At 47.3% G+C, this 20,642-nt stretch overlaps 1 protein-coding gene across 1 annotated transcript in view; it reads left to right on the top strand.

Annotated features, from left to right (window-relative positions):
* Window positions 1-20,642, top strand: part of WWC1 (WW and C2 domain containing 1) — a 122,490-nt gene that overhangs the window by 60,447 nt on the left and 41,401 nt on the right. Inside the window, exons 2-5 of the mRNA XM_081035896.1 lie at window positions 810-919; window positions 4,727-4,930; window positions 14,444-14,520; window positions 15,899-15,978. Coding sequence (XP_080892022.1) covers window positions 810-919; window positions 4,727-4,930; window positions 14,444-14,520; window positions 15,899-15,978 — 471 coding nt within the window. The remainder of the gene's footprint in view (window positions 1-809; window positions 920-4,726; window positions 4,931-14,443; window positions 14,521-15,898; window positions 15,979-20,642) is intronic.

Below are 20,642 nucleotides of genomic sequence, written 5' to 3' on the forward strand. Positions count from 1 at the left end.
AGAGGCAGTAAGTGGGAGAAACCGAAAGAACTGTCTGGAGGGGCCCCTCAGTCTGACTTTTGTATGTCCAGATTCCTGGCTCCCTGCACGATGGCTGAAATGCTTGACCAGTGGTCTGTGGAGGTTTCCAAGCTTGACAAGCCTTTGTTCACTTAGCTGGGTGATTTCTTTGTCTGACTGGGCGCTTACTGACACTCCACTCCCTGCAAAATGGGGACTTAGAGGGTGGTTATTGCCAAAAGATCAGTTTGGCCTGGCTTGTCTAGGGAAGGCCATCAGTGGGCACAGGCATTAGGGAACCAGCTCAGGAGGCAAATAAATACTGCTTTTGGCCAAACTCACAGGGATGGAACATCTGCTATTCTAGATGCTGCTACTGCAGCTTTGCAGAGGGGAAGCGGGCTTGGCACACATGGGCCAGGGCCAGGAGGAAGACTGGGCATGGGGTGGGTGCGTGAGTTGCAGGTGGAGAAGCCAGAGAGGGCTGGAGTCCCAGCCTAGAAGCAGGACTTGACCTGCAAGCCCTTTCCTGCAAAGCCCTCCATTAGAGATGCAGAAACAGAAGGCCAGAAGAGGAAGGTGACCAGCTCAAATTACTCTTTGTTAGTGGCAAAGCTGGGATGGGAACGCAGATTCCCTGCCTCCTTCCATGTGTTCACCTCCCCGGGACAGCAGGGCAGATATGGTGGCAGCGCAGTGTCTGGGTCTGTTGGGCTAGCCCTGAAGAGCAGGAAAGCCAAGAGAAGCAGCGAGTTGCAGGGGCTTGGGGGCTGTAGGCTGATGCGGTGTGTTTCTCCTCTCCCTGCCAGGTACACCAAACCGCTCACCTTTGCCGACTGCATCAGTAACGAGCTGCCGGTAGGATGGGAAGAGGCGTACGACCCACAGGTTGGAGATTACTTCATAGACCACAACACCAGTAAGTTCCTGGCCATCCTCCCTGCCCCATTCCCCTCCCTCCACGCTCACCCCCAAGTCTGGAAGAGCTACCAGCAGAGGTTCTTGAAGCCAGATTGCGTTTTGTGTTATTAGTTCTATAGAGATGTCAGTGTAGAGATAGCTAGATAATGTAGGCTCGTATAAAATAACAGTTTAGAAGAGGTTTAAATAGAATCCGAAACTCCACCTCTTGCAACCCATCTCCCCAATTTTACAGAGCCAGAGCCCTGCTAACAATTTCTCATGTATCATTCCAGACATTTCCCAAACGTGTGTTTCTGTGTGTGCGTGCATGTATTCTTTTCTTTTCTCCGTGTATCAATTCATGGGCATAAGATTTTCTCCGTAAAAGATAGAGGTGTCATTGTCACTGCCAGATCATTTTGCAGCAGCCAGAGCCCCAGCAGGTTCCCAGCCGCGTGCACACATATGTGTCCATAGTGGGTTGGTATGTGTATCTCTACCCCACCCGTCCACCACCCTCGCTGTGTATGTGTGATCCAAATACCCCGATCCAGAATGAAGGTCCCTAGTGTCTTTCTCTTTGGGCCCGTGATGGAGGAATAGGTTGAGAAAGGGAGAAGCATGTTGTCTGACAGGTGGAGGAAGCCAGGTTGTGGTATTTGGGCCTCATCCGTTGTATACCTTCTTGGCCAAGACCACTCCTGTCCTCTGAAATTTGCTGCCCCATTTGTTCGTGTGTAGAGAGGAAAGAGGGTTTTTCTGTTTTTCTGTCTCCGTTCTCAACCTGCTGAACGAGAGGATTTCCTTTATCCTTTCAGGTAGGAGACTGGACTGGGATGAGACACGCCTGGCAAAGCCTGAGGCTCCAAATCCTAGCAGCCCATTCACTGAGCATATGCTCTGTGCCCTGTGCGGGGCGACGGCCCTTGATAGGCCTCATCTTATTGGATCCTGTCAGCCACCCTGAGGGGTGTAGGATGATTGTCTCCATTTTATAAGTGGGACTTAGCAGTAGTAACTGACCACTCCACACGCAGCTAAAACACGGCAGAGCTGGGGTCTGAACCAGAACTGAGATGCTGCTCCACCCACTGCCCTCTCCGGGTTTCAGTAGCACCTGGCCATAGCTCTGTGTGCTCCTCATCACCCTGTAGTGTAACCACTTAGCTGTTGCTGCAATTGTTTCTGGAGTAGGAAAGGGTCCAATTCATCTCTCTAACCCCAGGCCTGTGCCTGGTAGGACACACAGTAGGTGTGCACTTGACCTCTGCTAGAAAGAAAAGGGCGTACACGCATGAATGCGGGACTAAAATGGATGAATGAGCGGACTGTTGTTGGCACCAAAGGGTAGAAGAGTTTCTGAGAGACAGCTAATGGCATTAATTGCATTGTTGGGGGTAGCAGAGCTTTTTATTAGCACTCATGATTGCATACTGGGTAATGAGAAGTAAATATGCCTAATTGAGTGTGTATGGGGAATGAGGTTAATGCTAGGAGGGCTGCATGTTGTGCTGGGTTAAACACGCTGTACAGGAACCCTAATCAGTCCTTTCCTGTTTCTAATTGCTGAGTGCATCCCCCTCATTAAAGTCTGATGGCGAGAGCGGGGTTTGAAGGTGCTTCTGGGAGACGATGGAGAGATGGAAGGAAGGAGTAGCGGGCAGTAGCAGAGTTTATTCTTGAGGGGATGATGGCAGAAATGGGGTGGGTATGTGGTGGGGAATGAGTAAATGGGGGTCAGAAGAGGAATAATTCTATCTGGTAATTTTACCAGCTATTAGGCTCCTGATTTCCTTCTGGTTTGAAGGTGCCCTCGTTGCATGGAGGGTGCCCCCTGTGTAGATGGAGCCAGTGATACAAAGGCAGCCTAAAGGTGACCATCGAGGCCCAAGCATTCAGAGCTGTGGACTCGGACCCGTCCTCTGTGTGTGTGTTTTGTGCATTGACTGAAATTACACTCCTAAGAGTTATAGACACAATAGAATTGAACAACAAATTAAATCCACCATCTAGCATTCATTCATTCAGCAAATGTTTATTGACTACCTATCATATTCCAGGCACTGTTCTGGGAGCTTGGGGTACATGAAAGGGAAATGATCCTTGCTCTTAGAGAGCTTTCATTTTGGCAAATGAGAAAATAAACAAAATAAGTAAGCAGATTGTGTAGTATGTTAGAAAATTATTAGTGTTATGGGAAAAATTGAAAGCAGAGTGTGAGGCCGGGGTGTGCTGGGATGGGTTTGCGGGTGGCCGGGGAGGGCAGGGGAAGGGCTTATTGAGAAAATGAGGTGTGAGCTAAGGCTTGGAGGAGGTGAGGGAGTGTTTCAAGTAGAGAGGATGGACAGAACAAAAAACTAAGGTGTGATCACATTCAGCTTGCTCTAGGGATGGCAAGGAGGCAGGCGTGCAGACAGCGGAATGAGTGAGGAAGCAGGGAGAAGGACAGCAGGCCAGAGAACAGCAGGACGTAAATGGGCGGTGTTCTGCCTTACGGGTTCTTCTGGCTTTGGCTCCATGTCAGGTGGGAGCCATTGGAGAGTTTCAAGCTGCGAGTGGCATGTTCTCCTCGTTTTGAACACCAGTGCCTAAAAGGCCTTTGGGCTAAGCAAAACCTATCTGCAGGCTGCATGTACCATGTGGCCCCGATTTGTACAATTTCTGGTGTGTCCGTCATCCCTGACTCCACCCACCAAGCGGGAAATGACTGAGGAGTTGACAGTCTTGGGCATTGATGCTTTGACCTCTCCTACATCTGCTCAGCGTCTGGCTAGCCTCTTTTCTTTAATGACTTTTTGTCTTCTGACTCCCCGCCCCAGATTATCACTGCACATATTTATTGTACATAAAATTTTAAAAATTAAAATGAAGAATCAGGACAGTGACTATTGATCATTTGCGAAGTTTCCACTTAACCTTTTGGAGAACTGCATTTTTATTTTGATAAATACAAAATTATGCAGTTTTGCACCCTGTCCTTTCACTTTTATATCAGAAGCACCTTTCCGGTTTATTAATTTTCTTCAAAGACATTTCTAAAGACTGTGTTAGGGTAGTATGTAAATATAACATGCTTATTTGAGCACTTATTTCCTGCATGACCTTGAGCAAGCTGCTTAACCTTTCTCTGTGTCAGTTTTTTCTTTTGCGTAATGGGGGTAGTAATAGAATCTCCTTTGTAGGGTTCGTGAAAGGCTTGAAGGAATAAATAGATATAAAGTAATTAGAATAGTACTTGGCGTAGAATAAACATTATTAAGTGCTTGTTATTTATTTTCATTATCATTATTATCATGGTTTTGTACCAATGCATCTTTGCCTGAATTTTTTATTAATTTTTATAATAAATTAGGGGGAATTATTGGTCAAAGGGGATGAACATTTTAAGGCTCTTAATGTGCATGGTCAGATAGCCCTCTAGTTAGGGTGTTCTAATTTACATTTCCAGTAGGGTATGGCGGTGCCTTCATATCCTCTGAAATGTTAGTTATTTTACTTGACTCTTTGTCAAAACAGGTGCCCTTAAACATCTATAATGTCTTTGAGACTCTCTGTCTAGATTAGAACTCAAGTCTGGTCTTTCTCCTAGCTGTTTTCAGACAGATTGACTTTAGGTTTGGAAACCGATCCTGGTTTATGGTGTGTTTGTTTGCTTAATCGCAGTGAAGAGTCTCTGTTCTTTAATAGGTAAGTTTAACCCATTCACATTAATTGTGGTTTTGTATTCATTATGTTTTTTGTTCTCCGGTAGTGGATTCCACAGGCCCCCAACCCAACAAACAGTTGTGAGGTGCTGACCTAAAGTCTCTGGGGTCTGTTCCAGAAACCACTCAGATCGAGGACCCCCGGGTACAATGGCGGCGGGAGCAGGAGCACATGCTGAAGGATTACCTGGTGGTGGCCCAGGAGGCCCTGAGCGCACAAAAGGAGATCTACCAGGTGAAGCAGCAGCGCCTGGAGCTCGCGCAGCAGGAGTATCAGCAGCTGCACGCCGTCTGGGAGCACAAGCTGGGCTCCCAGGTCAGCTGTGAGTACCTCCCCCACCCCTGCAGCGCCCATCCCCCGGCCCCCCCACCAGCACCGAGCCCCGCCCCCCACCCCCACTACATGGAGAGGGGACCGGCTGCCCTGAGCCCTGCCTGCACTGCCTCAGTGCTTCTCTCATCTGCCTGTTTTCCTCCGTGTCCACTCCTGCGCAAAACATCTCTCCCTGCTCCTGCCCTGCAATGATTCATTTGCCATTTTCATGCCATTTTTTTGTTCATTCATCTATAGTCACCTCAGAATGCCAGTCAGGTTGCATTATCTCCTTGTTTAAAACCCTTCCGGGGCTGAGGGAAGTGGGGTGTGGAGAGTTCATGTTTAATGGGCATGGATTTTCAGGTTGGGAAGACGAAAAAGTCCTGGAGACGGGTGGTGGTGATGTGTGCACAGCGGTAGGAATGCACTTAATGTCCCTGAACGGTACACTTAAAAATGGTGAGAGCGGTCAATTTTATGTTGCATATGTGTTTCCACAATGTGAAAGCACGTGTTCAGTGGCTTCCCATTGCCCTTTCTGTGGCCTCCGCAGCCCTAGGTGGTCAGGCCTCTGCCAGCCACTTCCAGCCCATCTCGTGCTCTCATTCATTAATCTCCAGATGCATGGAGGCCGCCCTCCCCCACTTCTGCTTCCCGAGCTGTCCTGCACCTTTGCACCTCGGCACTTCTGCTCGCTCGCTCGTTCCTTCTCATCCTTCCAGTCTTATCCTCCAGGTCACGTCCTCCGAGAGTCCTACTTGTGACAACTCTATCAGCAGAGCCCCCGTGCCCCAAAGTTGTCCTCTGTAATGGCGCTCCGTGTATTTTCTTCATAGCACGTATCACAGGACATCTGCTTAGATGCCTGTCGGTATTTCCTCCACTAGAAGAGAAACTATAAGGCCAGGGCCTCTTTGTGCTCCCTGCTCCCTGCAGGGGTCAGCAGACATGTCAGCCACCACCCCCCGCCCCCGTCCTTCACTCCCACTGCATGGCCCACACCAGAACGGTGGCTGTCACAGAGCCCGCTAACCTCTTCCAACGTGACTTTGTTTAAGTCTTAGACCAGTATTTCTAATAACCAAGCCTTTCCTGTGGTTGATGAGTACTTACTACATGATGGGCATTCTGCAAAGGTCTGAGTTTGCTATTTCAGTTGATCCTTGTACCGACGCTATAGGCAAGTACAATTAATATATCTTCTCACATATAAGGAAACTGAGGTTTAAAGGGGATCGATAACATGCCTAGGGTCTTACAGCTGGTGAGAGGCAATAAGTTCCAAACCCTTTCCGTCTGTCCCCCCAACATTTTCAGTGTGGGCCAAGGAGCCAGCATTAGGCCATTGTGTCAAGGAGGTGTCAGACACCACTCCTCCTTATGAAGCCCTCACTTTGAAAAGTTTGGTCTGCCAGAAGCAAGTTTGGACAAAACTTACCAGGTCACTCACTGTCCCAGCCCCGCCCTTTTCCTGAGCAACTCAAGAAAAATCCCAGGATTTCAGATTATGGAAACAAATTCTATTATACTCATTAGCTATTTCTAGGTCAAATTATGTCCTAGAAACTGTCGTGAGGATTTTAGCACTTAATCTGTCTTATCTCAGGCTGCCATGACAAAAATACTACATAGACTGGGTGGTTTAAGCAACAGAAATGCATCTTCCCACAATTCTGGAGGCTGGCAGTCCAAGATCAGGGAGCCAGCCTGGTCTGGTTCTGGTGAGAGCCCTCTTCCTGGCTGCCAGATGGCCACCTCTCACTGTGTCATCACATGGCAGAGAGAGAGACAGCATGCTGTCCGTTGTGTCGCTTCTTATAAGGACACTAATCCCATCATGAAGGCCCCACCCTCATGGCCTTACCTGAACCAAATTGCCTCCAAACAGCCCCCCCTCCAAACATCATTACATTAGGGATTAAGGCTTCAACACATGATTTTTTGAGGACACAATTTAATCAGTCTATAACATTGCCCTTACTGCAATCCTGGAAGAGAGATACTGTCCCAGGTGAAACTGAAGAAGCAATGGTTTTTTGGTCTCTAAATTCACGCAGTCTGAAAAAATGACAAGTGTATAAACCTTCCTGTTTGAGGGGCAAAATGTTTACATAGACCCAAAGTATCACCCAAAAATCAAGTAACTGATTTTGGAGGATGAAACGTGTCTGCACATGGCGCAGAGCTGCAGCCACCGCCTTACACAGGTGATAAGTTAGTGTCGCCAAGAATGAGACATGCTGACATCATGTGCTTTCTGATGAGCGGCAATAGGAACCTTGTGGAGGAGTCTTGACAAGAACATTTACTCTCAATCACATCATGACGACACAGCCAGACAAATCCATAACGTGGAATATCCTACAAGATGGTGGGCTTGGACTCTTCAAACACAATTGCTTTGAAAAACCAAAAAGAAAGGAAGCTGTTCTAGACTTTTACAAAAGTCTCAGGAGGCATAAACCAAATAAAATGTTTGTACCTTGATAAGACCCTGGATGGGGGGATGAGGGAGGGAGGGGAAACAGCCATAAAAGACATGCTCAGACAACAGAGACTTTTTCATAATGATGTAGTGGCTTTATAGGACGATGTCCTTGTTCTTAGGACACGCATGCCTGCGACTTAATTCCAAAAAGAAGGGGAGGGAGATTACGGTGTCAGTCTCGGTGAGCAGATGAATGGATGTCAGTGACACATTGATGGCTTTGAATATGGGATAGGTTTTCATCTTTGCCACCATGTCCAGTAATCATTCACCGAGAACTTACTAAGAACCAGACATCCTACTGAGAGAAAGAATTGGGGCGGAGGGAGGGTAGACAGAACAAATGTGGGGACATGCTAAAACTTGGATCTAGGTGAAAGATATAGCAATATTCATTCTGTTTTGCTTTCAAATTTTCTGTAAATATAGTTTCCAAAATAAAGTCAGGGTGGAGAAAAGAGGCGCACGGGCAAGAATGAAGCCACCCTGCAGAGCAGCACTGTGGGGGGAGGTGTGGTCACTGGACTGCAAAGTCAGAGTCTTGGGTTCTGGTCCTGTTCTGTCGTTACTGTGTCTACCTGGGGAACGTACCTCATCTCTGTAAGGCTGAGCTTCGTTCTGTTTAAATGTACAAATGTTCATAGCATGGACCTTCCTCTCATGGCTTCATGTCAGGGTTTCTCTACCTCAGTACTACTGACATTTGGGTCAGGTAAATCTTCATTGTAGGCGTTATCCTGTATATTGTAGGATGTTTTTCAGCGTCCCTGGTCTCTATCCACTAGACACCAGTCGTCCTCCTGACCCCAAGTTGTGACAACCAAAATGTCTCTAAACATTGCCAAATGTGTCCTTGGGGGCAAGATTTCCCCATCAAAAACCACTGGTCCAGGTAAAACAATTCCTTTAGAACATATTAACAGCTCAATAAATATTCTTCTTGGCAGGAAACACTTTACATAATATTTTGAGTGTATGGACTTTGGAGCTGGACTGCCTGGGTCCAAATCCAGGATATGCAATTTACTAGCCGTGTACCCATGCCCAAGTTATGCCACTTTTCTCTGCCTCAAATTCTTCATTTATAAATGGACATAGTAACAGTATTACCTTCATTGGGGTGTTATGGGGCTTAAAGTAGTTAACAAATGCAAAGGACTTGGAATTGTACTTGTCACATCCTTAAGCTGTCAATAAATAATAACAGTTTTTATTTGATATTATTAATTCATTGGCATTGAAATGACAAAGATTTTTTAACAGATCCTTGGAACCTATTGAATAAATCCATGATTAATGATAGGGAGTAAACCGTGCAGTCCTGTCATATGACTTCTGGACGCTCCCAAGAGCACCCTCAGGCCCAAAGACAACTCTGTTAAAGAATGTTAAAGAACTTCCATCTGACGGGAGTGGGGTCATCTCAGGCAACCTGATCTGAGATCCACACTGGCCAGGAATTGGGGCGTCCCCCAGCCCAACCATTCCAGTTAAAGTGAAATGACCGAAGCTTCCTCATGACTTTCTTCGGGTTTTACAAGCCAGGTTTGCCTTCCAGGTCAAGCTCTTCCACCTGTCGATAGACGGGTGAGGTTACATGCCTCGCTTCTAACTCACATGGCCTGCTGGGGCTTGTGAGAGTTTTGCCACCTGGCCTTGGAATGTGGGGCCTGGCCAAAGTGGATCCCCACTCTGGGTATGGAGACTTTGTTGTCACCTCTGGTGCAATCTCTAGCTCCATGAGGAAGGAGAAGACAACTAACATTTAATGTGCACCTGTTATATTCCTGCAGGGCAATGTGCTGGCCACTCTACACGTGCCATTTAAAGTAACCTCCCTCCCCACCCACATACACATAGACACACGCAATCCTGCAGGATACTGCTGTTCTCATTTTACAGATAAGGAAATGGAGGCCCAGAGCGGGGAAGTAGCTTCCCCAAGGTCTTTACCATCCTGGTAAAGAGTGGCAGAGCTAGTCTAGCCTTTTTACCCAGGAGTGTCTTACCCTAAAACCAATTCTCTTTCATTGAATCCAAGTCAGCCAATCAACTTCTAAGGTTCTTGGGCTAGACTGGGGTCCTCCCATTCTCTGAAAGATGAGAACTCAAGCGTGCTGAGTTCTTTGGGACTTCACCATGCTCTTTCCTCTCTCCAGGTCTTGGAGAGAGAAAATTCGAAAAATAAATCATTGGGAGCCTTGCACTTAAAAAGGCCAGTTGAACCACCCATCTGATTTCACTCACTCCTGAAACTAAGAAAAGATCAGATAAGAGATTTTTAAAGGCATACGTGCAGAAAGACAGGGAAACTTGGAGAAAAAAGAACAGCAGTAAAAGGTGAAAGCAGACAGGTGGCAACCTATCTGATAGACCCGAGAAAAGAGAAAATGGACCAGGAGTGAGAAAAACCAACACTCTAGTCTACATAGTGCAAATTGGAGCTGCACCTATGTCTGGGAGAGGGAGTAAGGTGAGGACGGTCTCAAATAGAGAGGGTTGGAAGAAAGTTGTTTCTGGGATAGACTGCCAGATCTCCTTCCCAAATTGGAACAGCCAGTCAACTGCCTATCCCCAACCTGGAAAAAGACTTGAGGTTTATTTTTTTTGGAGAGAGCAAAACAAGAGTTTCTGGACTCCAGGATCAAGGTAAGTTCAATGCCAGGATCAAGGTAAATTCAGTGTACCATACTGAAAACATGATTAAGTGAACGTGGACAGTCAGGATTTTGGAGATCCCAGCCACGTGTACTCGTTGGTTCCCAGAATGGTGCCAGGCTATTACCCTCCAGGCTGGACAGTAGAAGAGTCTGGGGAAATCTGAACAGAGAAAAGAGATGAAAAGATGTGAAGACACTGACAGTGAGGATTCCTGATGAAACAGTCCAGCCAAGTCATGTACCACGGAACCCACAGTGAACAGCTCTGCTCCAGTCAACATTTTGGGCCTCCACTCTTAAATGTGAGCCAACAGCTGAGATTGTAGACGTTGAGGAAAGGCTCACACATGAAAAATAGAGACTGATACAAACACATGGTGATGGGAGGGCCTCAGAGGGAACAGGAAGTGTACGTGGAGAAGAAAACATAAGAGAAGCTACACAACCATGAAGCAAGAACGGGAGGCTACCTTTTATCAAAAGGAACCTCCAGAGAACAGGAAAGAACCTTCGGAAATCAAAATACGATAAAAATGAAAAATCTGTCTGAAGACTAGAAAGTAAAACTGGGGAAATCTTCTAAAAAGCAGAAGAAAAATAAAATGAGATGGAATATAAGAGGGAAAAATAGAGCACCCAGCCAGGAAATCTACTTTCTGAATAATGAAAGTTCAGACAACGCAGAAGAAACGGGGAAAGAAGCATCAATGAAATTATATAGAAGAATTTCCCAGAACTGATGGCAGAGGATTTTTAGATTTGAAAAGGCTCTGGGAACAACCCAACACTGTGGATACAAGTCAACCTCATTAAGGCCTGCCGTTGTGCAACTTCAAACACTGGGAACGATTCCACATCTTAAAAGCTTTCAGAGAATAAAACCAGGTCACACAAAAATTATTAGGGCTCCACACAGCTCCGGACTTCTCAGTGGTAACACCGGAAACCTAAAAGACAAGAGAGCAATGCCTTCCAACTCTTAAGGGTAATAATCATTTCCGACCTAGAATTCTATATCCAGCAAAACTACCTTGACTCAAGTATAGAATAAAATAAAGACATTTTTAGGGCCAGCCCGGTGGCTCAGGTGGTTGGAGTGCCGTACTCCTAACGCCCAGATTGTCAGTTCAATTTCCACGTGGGCCAGTGAGCTGCGCCCTCTACAGCTAAGATTGTGAACAACTGCTCTCCCTGGAGCTGGGCTACCCTGTGCAGCGTGAGTGACAGGGGGAAAAGAAAAGATATATTTAGACACACAAGAGTTCAAACAAATTATTTCCTTTGTGGTTTCCTTTTCATGAAGCTTCTAGAAGTGGTGTTCTACCAAAATGAAGGGGTAGGCCACAGAAGAGAAGACATGGTATGTAGGAAGGAGGCGGAGGCACGTTGGGAATCTCCGGACGCCAGCTGTGCAGACAGAGTGAGCAGTTCTCACTGAAGCTAACACGCCTGGTGAGGCAGAGCCAAATAGAGCAACCCGGCAGACTGGGCGTACTGGCCTGGCCTCTGAGAGGAGACCGAATTAACTGGCAGGCTGTAAGGTTGAATCAGTGATAAGTTTGTAGACAAACATAAAAATGACAATTATTAACTCTTGGAAAAATAAACGTGCTTGGAAAGAAAAAGCAAGCAAGAGGCGACATGCCTCTGCCCCAAATAGTGTTTACAGAGTAAAAGCAATGGCAAACACCAAAGATTGCTTTCACCCAAATTACTCTGTCTCTGAGGGGGCTAGGGCATTGGGGAGGGGTGCACGAGTGTGGTGTAGGGGCTGAGAAGGGAGGGAACCTCAGGCTTCCTTCTTCAGAGAGACAAGTGAATAAATAATGCCTAAAACTGATACAAATCAAGAAGTAGCAATACAAGCATATTGCACACATGTAGGTGGATACCCGAGAAACTGGCTGACAACGTTGAAATGGTTCCCTTATAGGGAGTGAAATATGGGGGTAGGGACCTGTGGCATGCTCTTTTTTTAATAGCAAAACTCGTACTGTGTTGGACCGTTAAGCTGGGTTCCTATATAACTTGAGCAAAAACTAAAACTTAAAAACTATGAAAAGGTGAGACTTTAAAGGCAGTCTCTAAGGTCCTTTTCAAATATAAACTTTTTTTTGTTGGAGGGGCAGTGAGGGGACGCAGACAAGCTGATGACCTGTTTCTTGATGGGGGAGGCTAGTTTGTTGAGTGTATTTTTGTGAAAATTCTTCAAGCTGCCCACATATGATTTGTGCACTTTTCCATATGTATTTTTTTTACTTTGATAAAATGTGTACTTAAAAATGATAACAGGCCACATCCGATTTCAGCAGCTTTGGGTACAAATAGTGTGCATTGCTCAATGGTACTCCAGAGGATAATACTTCAAGCCCCGGTGGCCCAGGTGGCGGAGTCTGTTCTTTTTGGGGTTCCCTTTCCTTCAGGATTTCTGAGCATGCCCAAGGAACACTCCCACGTTCCACAAGTCAGCCCTGGTATTGCTGGTCCCTGCAACCACCCTCGTTGTGTTAGGGACAGGTCTTGCCATTTTTCATGAGTTCTCCCAGGTGGCTCCCATGCTCATCTGAACATTTCCCTGAAGTGTGGACCCAAGTCCAGCACCATGGTCTGATGAGCGGGGTGGTTGGTAAGGTGGGGCGCTTGCTAAACAGGTACTTTTTTGTGTGTGTGTATCCCCACCTCATTACTGGAGATGATTTTTGTCTTTCCCCAGGTTTTTTCTTGATCAGAGGGTAACAAGTATATTAACTACCTTAACATTTTGTTGCCCACCTGGGGAATATGCTTAAGTGACTGCCTCCAGTTCTGCATCCAACCTGGTTCCCCCACCCCCCAAATCCCCAAGAGCAGCAACGACCAGAGGAGTTAGAATGCAGGAAGTGGAAGCTTCCATTTGGAAACGCAACGTCCCTGTGCCTGGAGACGCTGTTCCGTGCTCACCACGAGGGCCACAAGCCCCCCCCCCATCCTGGTGCCCCCTCCTCATCTCTTCTGGGAAAGCCCAGCCTCAGCCATCCTCCTCGCCCTCGCCATCACCATCATCACCATTGTAAACCCGGCAGAAATGCAGCACTGCCCGTGTGCAAACCATCCATTGCTGTGATGCAGAGCAGTTTTAGCTCTCCTTTCCCGGAGCTTCCCAGTGTTACGTTGTAACTTTCCTCAGGCATAATCAGAAGGCCCATTCAAGTATTTTGGCGACATCTGGAGAGCAGCATCCCCTTCACTCTGTAGGTCCCCGTTGATCTCCAAATAAGCTTCTCTATCTTCAGAAAAATCCGGGTAGGTCTGTAGCCAGCAGGTGGTCTTGCTACACAGGAATAGGCAGCGTGATGGGGATTTGGTGAAATTGCTCACACAAGTGGGATTGAGGACTCACGGGAGCAACACTTCTCTGGCCTCCCAACCAGGAATGACTGTCCTTTTCCCAAACAGTGGGATTGTGTTCACCTTAAGGATACCGTGAATCCTTTATCAGCCCTGTTTCCCTCTTCACAGCTCCAGTGAGGGAAGCTCAGCCAGGTTTGTGGCAACTGGTCAGGAAGTGGGACCTCCTGGATGCTGTGAGCCCTAATCTCACACCTACCGCCACGTTGCTGCCTCATTCTTATTTTCCCTTTTGTCTCATTTTTCTTTAAATGGATTTTACGCTGTTGTGTTTATTTTTGCAAGCCTTAAAATCTTTTTTCAAGACATAACTATTTTTAAAATGCAGTAAGATGACAGTACACAATGAAACTGTAGGTAAACATTGGAAGGCAACTTAGAGGAAAAAAAAATCATTGTGTTAGGACAATAGGTTTATGGGTAATTTATTTTCCTTTTCAAATGTACCTTAATATTGTAAAGTACAATAAGTAATATTTTCAGTAATTTTTTTCTGATTGTAAAAATATGTTTGTGTTAGAAAATGTGGAAATGTAGAAAAGATAAAAACACAAAGATGAAAATTAATAGTATCCATCATCCAGATTTGTAGATATCAATGTTATCTTTTTGGTACATTTCTTTCCAGTTTTTTCTTAGAGGTATATGCATGTGTGTGGATTTGTTTACTGTGTGTATATTTTCCGTATTTAAGTTATTTAAGTTATATAATTTTTTATAAACTATCATTTTCACGTATGTTTTGGACCTTTTCTCTTTTGTTCAATATTCTTCTGCACCATTATTTTAAATCATGTAAGTTGCATAGTCCCCATTTTATACATGTACATATTTATTCAACAAACTCCCCTTTGTTGGACATTTTGGTTGTTCACTGCTAGTTATCCCTTTCTGGGTTTATCCAGATGGCCAAACAAGCCAACTTTGCCAAAATGTGTTTCTTCTACAGAATTTTTTTTTTTTTTTTTTGTCTTTTTCATTGCAGTGGTCTCCGGTTCATCATCCAGCTCTAAGTATGACCCTGAGATCCTGAAAGCTGAAATTGCCACTGCAAAATCCCGGGTATGGCCTCTTTGTCTGTGCTATTGATGGGGAGGGTCACTAAAGCAGCCTTAGGCCCCTAGCCAACCCCGACCCCCCAAAAAAACAACAACAAAAAACAGAGTAAATCCTTCAACCAGGCAGTGGCAGCCAGTGCTGACTAAGGAGGCCCTACACAGTAATATGAGTAGCAGTCGTTGTCCTTAGCGTAGGAATAGTAAGAGTAACAGCAGCTGCCATCTCACAACCAGTCACTATATACGAGGCATGGTGCTCAAAGCTCCATATGTATTGCCTCAGGTCCTTAGGACAACCCCATGAAGTAGCTACTGTCAGTATCTGCATTTGAAGATGAGTAAACAGAGGCTTCGAGGAGAAGTAACTTGCCCAAGGTCCCCAGAGACCGAGTCTGAGTCCAGAGTTCGTAGTGTAGTGTGCTACCTTCCCAGCTACTGCTCGTGCCACGTTAGCTTATTTAATTACGTCACAATTACCATTTCGCTGACATAGAAACTGAAGCACCGCAATTAAGTGACGTGTTCAAGGTATAGTCAGTATTTAGAACACTGGTTTAGTTAAGCTTCAGATGGGCTCTACCCACGCAGATGCCTACAAGCAGCCACACAAGTGGGGCGAGGGCTGGGGGTGAGGGAGGCAGACGCTCTAACCTGGACACAGATACCCCGGCTAAAGGAGCTGGATTTCGGCCCTCGCCTAGCGTGGCCGTGCAGGAATGTGGGCTCAGTGCTGGCACACCTTCAAGTATTCTTAGAGAAGAACTGCCTAGCTAGGCTTATTATTGAAATGTCTCCATATTTAATTATTAGCCACTAATTTATAAAAATTTAAAAACCCTGCAGGCCACGCACAGCATTCCTGCCTGCCGGAGCTGGCTGCCGGCCATGTCTTGTCTCTGAAGTCACTGTATTGCCTCTTGCATCTATGCACAGCACTCCCACACCCATTACCTGCTTTAAGGAATGCCATCGTTGTCATTCAGCAGAACCGGAGGGGAGGCTCAGCGAGGGGAGAGGCCCTGAGAGAGCTCACCCAGCTAGGGAGTGGGGAGGCCAAGCTCTGTGGCACGTCTGCCAACGCCTGTCCGCCTCCTGTTTCCCTGGAGCGAGGGCTGGCTATGGATGACGTCCCGGACACCGGGCTACAATGCTGGCTGAAGGGGCAGGTGCAGAGACCAAGGCAGCACCCGCGAGGGGAGGGTATTGTGACCAATGTGGCCCACGTGGTGGTGACCTGAGCCGGCAGTGGGGGCAGTCTGGGGTTCCCTTTGGGGAGAAGGCAGCCTGCAGCTCAATGCCAACCTCTTACCTAGTCCCGTGTGTGTGTGTGTGTGTGTGTGTGTGTGTGTGTGTGTGTGTGTGTGTGGTTTTCTGTCACGCAGGTCAACAAGCTGAAGAGAGAGATGGTTCACCTCCAGCAGGAGTTACAGTTCAAAGAGCGTGGCTTTCAGACCCTGAAGAAGTGAGTCCACTCCACTGTGCCCCCTCCCATGCTCCCCACCTGCCCTCTGTCCTTCTCTGTCAGGCCCTTTCCTCCTTCTCTAAATGTGGCTTTCTAATCATTCGATTCCGTTCTGTTCCACTGGCATTTACTGACGATGTCATCACCCACAGTTCAGGTTTAGAAAGAGAAAGGGGGAATCATTTCAGACCAGAGTTCCCGTCGTCCCCCGAATTCCTGAAGCTGTTCAAGTCTGTTCCATTCAGTTGAGTCTTACAAGTCAATCCTAGAAACACGTATCATGGAGCATTTCTGTGCCCCATGTCATCCCCTCCAGGAGACCCAGGAGAATCTCGTAGGCACACCAACAAAACAAGCTCTTTTTTCACCCACGACCTCCCTAAAACAGCAGCGACTTCCTCTGGTGTGCTCCACGCAAGGAGCAAGGATGTCCCCCACAACAAACAAATTACGAGAAGAGTACTTCATGGTGACTGACGGAGTTTCCGGGATAACTCTGACCGAGTTATCCTGGGTAACGATGATTCTCGCGTTTAGAAGCTGACTTGCAGCCAAGCAAGATGTAGTTCTGTCGCTTCCTGAGAGCAGATGTGTTCACCGTGGTCACCGCGGTTGTGCTAGCTCAGAGCGGTTCCTCCCTGCCAGGAAGTGTTTCCAGTGTTTCTGCCTGAGTGACCTCGTTTGATCCTCATTGCCACTCTCTAAGAAATGGTGTTTTAGCTAACTCCATCTTAGAGATGAGGAAACCGAGTCACGTCGTAAGGGCTCAATAAGTGTTAGCTTACTGTTGTTATCGACGACACATATGAGCAAGACTTACGCTTTGGGGCCCCTTCAGTGTATCTGATGGGCTCATTGTACAGTCATTACGAAGGTGCCTGGTCTTGGCAGCCCCAGAGAGGAAATCCAGTCGGACATTCTCTGTTCTCAGGGACATATCGCGTAGATTCCCAGGGAGGTCACATCTGTACAGACAACAGCTTCTGTAGTCACTTGCTTTTTGTCTCTCCCTGATTATACCTTTTCCTTATCCTCTGAACCTCAAATCCACTTCTACCAGTGTGTGGCCACAGCCTGAGCCTTTCGATGTCTAGCTCTAAGACCCATTTATTGAGGGAACTGACCACCAGTTGCGGGGCCGGTTGGTTCTTATTCACGTCTTCCCACCCCCAAGTCCCTAGTGCCTGGGATGAACCACTGTGAATCTCCCACAAGGTATAGGAAAGTACGGCTTTGTATTCTAGATGGTGTGTAATACATTTCTGCATTATAAATTACCACAAATTATGGTTTTATACGTCTGTGCTCATATAGATATATGTTATTTACCTACGTGTAGATACATACTCAATCATGTCTCGAACCGGATTCTAATCTCATTAAGGGATTGTGCTTTATGTTTCTCACAGATCTTTAGTGCTGCCAGGGATGGTTGTGGGCAGTCATGTGAGCTTAGGAAATCCGTATTTTTGACCTGGGAAGCCTCCTCAGTCCTCCACTTTGCTCGCAGTGGAGTAGCTTCTGAGCACTTAGTTTCGGGCTCCTCACTCCCTCATCATCTTACCCCAGTGCCCTCCCCTCTGCCCTCTTCCTACAGTCCTCAGGAGCTTGTGGTGAGAACACTTCCCATTATTCTCTGAGCCACCACAAACCTGTTTTGCCACTTTGTCACCCTGTAGCAGCATTGAAAATTCTTGTCGTTTGGTAAGCTGAGCTGAAACCCCAAAGACAAGCCTCCTTTTGATTCCCTCCCTCCTCCCACCCGACGTTTGATATCAGCCCAGATAAGAAAGACTCCACCGCAGCTCTGGCTGCCCACACTCCCCAGCTGGAAGCCCGCTCCCATGTTCCGTTTGGGGGAACTTCTGCTTTAGTGCACACCTTGGCATAGGGTCTTGGGAATGTAGCCTCAGGAGGAGATGGCCTGGGTTCAAATGCGTTTCCTGGAATCTCTGAGCTTCGCTTTCCTTATCTGAAAAATAAGTCATTGTAAAGATTGAATTGGAAAAGTCGCGTCAGATGTGTGCCAGTGCCTGGTACATAGGGGGAACCCAGTGAGTGGGAGGGGAGTGGGGTGACCTCTAGCTAGTTGCCTGCTTGGCCTTGGGAAGGAACTTGGATGAACTAAATATCTTCCCTGGGCTAGAGGCCGTGCTGGGTTAGCACTGCGCCTCATTTCATTGCCTTTGCCCTGTTAAGAGACGTTTTTGTTCTGACCCATTTTATAGATGAGGCACTGGCCAGGTGAAAAATACAGCCAAGGCCCCCCAGCTAATAAGCGTCAGAGCTGGGATTAGAACCCAGCACTGTTGGCTTTTGAAGCTTGTTTCCTGATATATACCTCCCTTACTGGCATCATCCCAGATAACCCCCTCCCCATCCAGAAAGCATAAGCTCCCTTGCCATCTATCTCCCTTGGGATTCTTTTCAGAGTCTAGTAGGGGACAATGCAACCACTTCTACTTCCTGTCTGCCCTTCTTTGCCTTCCATGGGGCAAGGTGGAACGTAGCCATTTTTTGTTCAGTTCATGGTCACCAACCACAGTTTGCAAAAGAAAAAAGGTTGAAGATTGAAGGATACCTCTTAAAGGAGACTGAAAAATGAAGTCAAAAGCTGGGGATAGGGGTCTGCCAGCTGCCTTGAGCCCGTGTAAATATAGAGTTGGGACGTGGCACGTTACCCCTATGGGAGGAGGGCAGCGCCATGTCTTTCTGCATGTCCCCAACACCACCCTGCCCAGGTGAGAGCTGCCTGGATAAGACCAAGAGGAGCTGGCTGCCGTCAGAGCCTTTCCTTTGCCTTTCTTCTCTGTGGTGGTCCTGTGGCTCCCGGGCGTGTGAATCTCTGAAGTGCTGAGAGAAAGGACAGCTGCGTCATTTGGAAATCCTAAAACACATGTACCCCTCCCTTCCCCGCAACCACACAACTTTTCTTTTCCCTTAAAAAAAAAAAAAAAGATTCATTCACCGAGTACATAATGGTGACCCTTTGTTCCCCTCCCCCCACCCCAATCCCAAGAGTGTTCCCTCTCTGGAGCCAAATTCCAGAGCCGGGGTTGCTAAGGCTCCTGAGAAAAATCAGGTAGAGGCTGTCTGAAGAGCCAGAGGCCCAGAGACAGACCGCTTCTGTCTCATCCTGCTAAGGTTTCAAAACCACCCTGACCCTGTTGGCAGAGGACGACTGGGCACAGCCCCCTCCCCAGAGCCCCCAGCCCCTGCATGTACTCAAGCGCACAGCGTCTCCCCTGCTCTCCCCGCCCCCCCAATTTGGGACAGGGCCCCCTCCAGTCCGGGACACTTGCCCTCAGTGATGCTCCCTTGCATGGGGCACCTTGGGCAGGCCTCCACTGGGGAAAGATTCCTTTAGACAAAGTTTCTCAAAAATCGGAGACCAGTCTTCACTGACCTGGCAGGCTTGCCCAGGCCCAAGTTCTCCAAAGGAATAGACAGGCTATTTTTAGTGAGGAGACATAAATGGGGCTTTGTTTTCTCTCCACGGAGGCTGAAATAACGGAAGGGAAGGGGGAGGGCTGTTCTGAGGCGGTGGTCCCTCCCTCCTTCCCTCCCTCCCTCCCTCCCTCTTTCCCTCCCTCTTTCCCTCCCTCTCTCTTCCCCACTCTTGCTCAGAAGCTGAGACATGAGACCAGGATGAAAACCTGCTCCCGGTCAGTGATTCCCCTCTCAGGTTATTTTTAGCCCAGGACAATTTGGCCTCTAGCAAGAAACCAGAAAGAAATGCCTATGAGCCATTTCTCATCCTGAAGTAATAGGTTTGTGGTGTTCCCTCAGACTGTAAAACTTCTTTTTCTCTACCTGGGGCTGAAACCTCAGGCCTCCTCGCCTTGGGCGATAGTGAGAAGCAGCTAAAATTCTTCTCTGTTCTCAGACCCTTTCCAGCCACAGCCCTCCTGTCCCCAGAGGGTTGGGATCCACACCATCTCTGGTTTGATCTGACCCTCAGGAAACATCACGACTCTTAACTTCTTTTTTTTAATTTTTCCGTCCCCATGAAAATGCACGTGTGTGGGACCCCGATGAACTGATGAGTGCTCCAGGCTGGAAGTATTTGAATCCCTTACATTTGTCTAGTACTTCCCAGTTCATCACCTGACTTTCCATCCATTATCCCGCTGGCCGTTCCTAACAGCTCTGTGACATAGGCAGGGCAGGTGACAATATCAAGCTTATTTTAAAGGGAGAAACTGGAGGCTCCTGTGGCTGAGGGCCATGCCCAAGGTCACATTATGAAGTGGTAGGTCTGGGGGTTTTCATCCTTCTAACCTTTCTTTCATTGTGTTCTCAACTCCACTCATGCTTATGACAGAGGGTAATTTTGTTCTTCTCCCCCAGATGACATTAGGCAAAGTATGGAAACCTTTTGGGTTGTCACAACTTGGGGTCAAGATGATACTGGCATCTAGTGGGAAGCGGCTAGGCGTGATACTAAACATTCTCCAATACACAGGATCCCACCCCCCACAACAAAGAATAATGCAGCCTCAAATATCAAGAGTTCTGAGGGTGAGAGATTAAAGAACTAGTCTATGCCAGATACTAAAGCTACTCAAATATATTCCATTCCTAAGGGAACACTGAGCCCTGCCTAGAGGACCCAGGGAGGTAGTCAGGGAAGGCTTCATGTAAGAGCTGACACTTAGAGGATG

Source organism: Rhinolophus hipposideros (assembly GCF_964194185.1).
Source record: "Rhinolophus hipposideros genome assembly, chromosome: 23".
Taxonomy (NCBI): domain Eukaryota; kingdom Metazoa; phylum Chordata; class Mammalia; order Chiroptera; family Rhinolophidae; genus Rhinolophus; species Rhinolophus hipposideros.